The sequence below is a fragment of the Aplysia californica genome, unplaced genomic scaffold, assembly GCF_000002075.1.
Source record: "Aplysia californica isolate F4 #8 unplaced genomic scaffold, AplCal3.0 scaffold00306, whole genome shotgun sequence".
NCBI classification, from domain to species: domain Eukaryota; kingdom Metazoa; phylum Mollusca; class Gastropoda; order Aplysiida; family Aplysiidae; genus Aplysia; species Aplysia californica.
The window spans coordinates 282465-285531 of NW_004797576.1; the positions used below are offsets into that span (position 1 = coordinate 282465).

General features: G+C 42.5%; 1 protein-coding gene across 1 annotated transcript in view; it reads right to left on the minus strand.

Moving 5' to 3' along the window:
• Nucleotides 1–2170: 2170 nt before the first annotated feature.
• The window catches only part of LOC101851055 (peroxisome proliferator-activated receptor alpha), a gene marked incomplete in the record, with an annotated part of 20281 nt that continues 19384 nt past the window's right edge, over nucleotides 2171–3067 (minus strand). The window contains 1 exon segment of the mRNA XM_013084636.2: nucleotides 2171–2794. Within this exon segment, the coding sequence (XP_012940090.1) occupies nucleotides 2492–2794 (303 nt within the window).

The window sequence follows — 3067 nt, forward strand, 5'->3', positions numbered from 1 at the left end:
TTTTGTGGGGGGTGGGGGTGGTGGAAGGGTGAACAGCTTTGTGAAAATACAATATTTTAATCTCTTTTATGAATTACTTCATGAAAATAATATATATTTCATTTCTTTTGAGACATATTTCATGAATATAAAATAATTCAAATTCTTCTTTGTAACATACTTCATGAAAATAAAATAATTAAAAATTTTCTTTGTGGCAAACTGTGAAAATAAAATTTTCTTTTTTTTTTTGGGTGTTGTAAACTGCTATCCACAGTACCCCGTGCCGTGCGGCAAGTTGGTTTATGTTTGTCCTTCTGTGTGGCTGGGAGAGCCGTCACCTCACACACAGTCATGGCCTCTTCTCTCTTAACAGTAGGAGCATGACATTGATAAATCAGACCATTTAAACCAGGTAAACAAACATACAGACACACAAATGTGAGCGCACATACATACTCACTCACTCTCTCTCTCTCTCTCTCACACACACATGCACATACACGCACACATACTCACTCACTCTCTCTCTCTCTCTCTCACACACACATGCACATACACGCACACATCCTCACTCACTCTCTCTCTCTCTCTCACACACACATGCACATACACGCACACATACTCACTCACTCTCTCTCTCTCTCTCACACACACACCCACACACACACACATATACACTCACACGCACACGACAGACACTCATTCTCTCTCCCTCCCACACACACACCCACAAGCTTATGCCACACCCCAGCAAGATATACGACCCCTCAGAAGCAAGAACACAAACCATGAACTCATCAGGGCTGACATTGACAGGTGAGATAGAACTTACAAGCTTTAGTGAACCCTCTCTGCCTTCTTTCTCTCCATGGTCTGGGTTTTTCTCCCTCTTCCCACAAGATCTCGGCCATATCCCAACTTTAGAAAAGACATTTAAACATCTGTGTACAGAATAGGGCACGTAACTCATTCAAAAATAAAAAGTGTTTACTGTTAAGGCTACAAGGAATACTACAGTATTTACCGTATGGAATACCATAGCATTAACCTTATGGAATACTATAGTATTTTCCGTATAGGAATACCATAGTATTACCCATATATGGAATACCATAGTATTTACTGTATGGAATACCATAGTATTTACTATATGGAATACCATAGTATCTACCATCCACAATATTTACCATATGTATGGAATACCACAGTATTTACCGTATTTATTTACCTTATGGAATACCACAGATTTTGAGCTGAACTGTTTGAGATCACAATGACATCTGTGAAACGAAATTACAACTGGTGCGACTGTCTGTCCGTCTGTCTGTTTGTCTGTCTGTCTGTTTGTCCCTCTGAGAGACAATAATGTTTACCACACTCCTGTATCCTGAGACATCCCCACATACCATCAGTTGTACAGAGTCACAGAGACATATCCCCACATACCAACTATCTGTGGGTGGTTGGCGGGGGGTGCTCTGGTATGGTTTACTCTTTATTTCCTATCACACATCTATCATCCTTAACTCTCCTCCTTGTTTTCATTGCACTTCGACACCTATATGACCTAATTTGTGTTGCAAGTACCGTAAAACTCATGCTAAAATTAGAACAAGCCTCAGCCCGGCCTGCTGCCCCACCAGGCACACGACAACAGACATGTCATGACGTCATTTGACCCGATCAGACCAGAGCGTTGGTGGATCAGTTACCTCCCCTCACAGGTCGTCATAGGCAGTTGTGGGAACTGTGGGTCTCAGTCAGTCAATTAGAACTAAAGGCTCTTTTAAAAAGTAGAGTTTTTTATGCCCTCATCGGCACAATCTAGATCATATGGTCGTTTTCAAGGACAAGCGGGCTAACCCAGATTTCGGGTGTTCCCAGAAATCTTGACTTACACCAAAAGTGGGCATTGCCCTACCTATAGGAGAAGTTTGGTTTATTGGCGTGTATATTTGTTTGGTTATAGAGAAAACTCTCCTTGTCTTTTAAAGAAACTGAAAAATGGGCAAAAAGTTTTACCTTCGATTTTCTTAAAACAGCATTTTTCAGGATAGCTCACTTGTGCTTAAAACGACCATACAGGAGGTAGACTTCTGACCCTGCCTATCAGGGCCAACCTGGGCTGAGACAGGTACAACATCCCAGCAGACAGACCAGGGCTGAGACAGGTACAACATCCCAGCAGACAGACTGAGATACTCGATAAAAATTCTCCCCACTCGGGAATTGAACTTGGGTCTCCTGCACGTGACAGCCAAGCACTGGGCCACTGAACCACTGAGGCGGACTTCGGTCGGTGGTCCGTTGGAACAACAGGCTTCAGTTTATGGCGTGTGTCCAGCTTCTGTATCATGTGTCGTCACGAGAACGGATGGAGAGAGGGAAACAGACCTCAGACAAACAGACGCACGCACTGTCAATCAACAATGTGGTCTTTGTTGTGGTTGTCAATCAACAAAGGTGAATGGTTAAATATAAATAGTAACAACACATTTTTCTCCAGCGGTCAAGAATCTCCCGCCACTTCCTGTCGCAGACTTGACCCTCTAGACTCGTGGCTGTCGTCGCTCGTGGTCAGCTGAGACATCTCCTGGGCTAGCACCTCCTCCTTGAACAGATTTATCGCCGCGGAATGGTCCGTGTTTTGGAAGTAAACGTGGCTGATTTCTCGCACTGACGTCAGCATGTCGAAGGCCTGACCAATCACAGTGGCCCACTGGTGGCGGGGGCGTGTCCTCGACAGGACGTGCTGCAGACAACACAGCAACAGCTCCTGCAGTCTCTCCACGCCCGCCCGGTCATCCAGTTCACCCCGGTCTGTGGATGTGGGAGAAAAAACAATACATTAACTAAATCGATTCTGTTTTTTCGGACAACCAATGTCCTTTGTTCCCTCAAATAAAAATATAAATAAGAAGTAACAGACCCATGATTCTGTCTTTTCGGAGAATCAAATCAAACTGTTATTATTATCAACATCATTATTACTATTATATAGTTATTATTATTATGATTGTTAATGTTATTATTATTATTATTGTTATTATTATTATTATTGTTATTATTATTATTATTATTATAA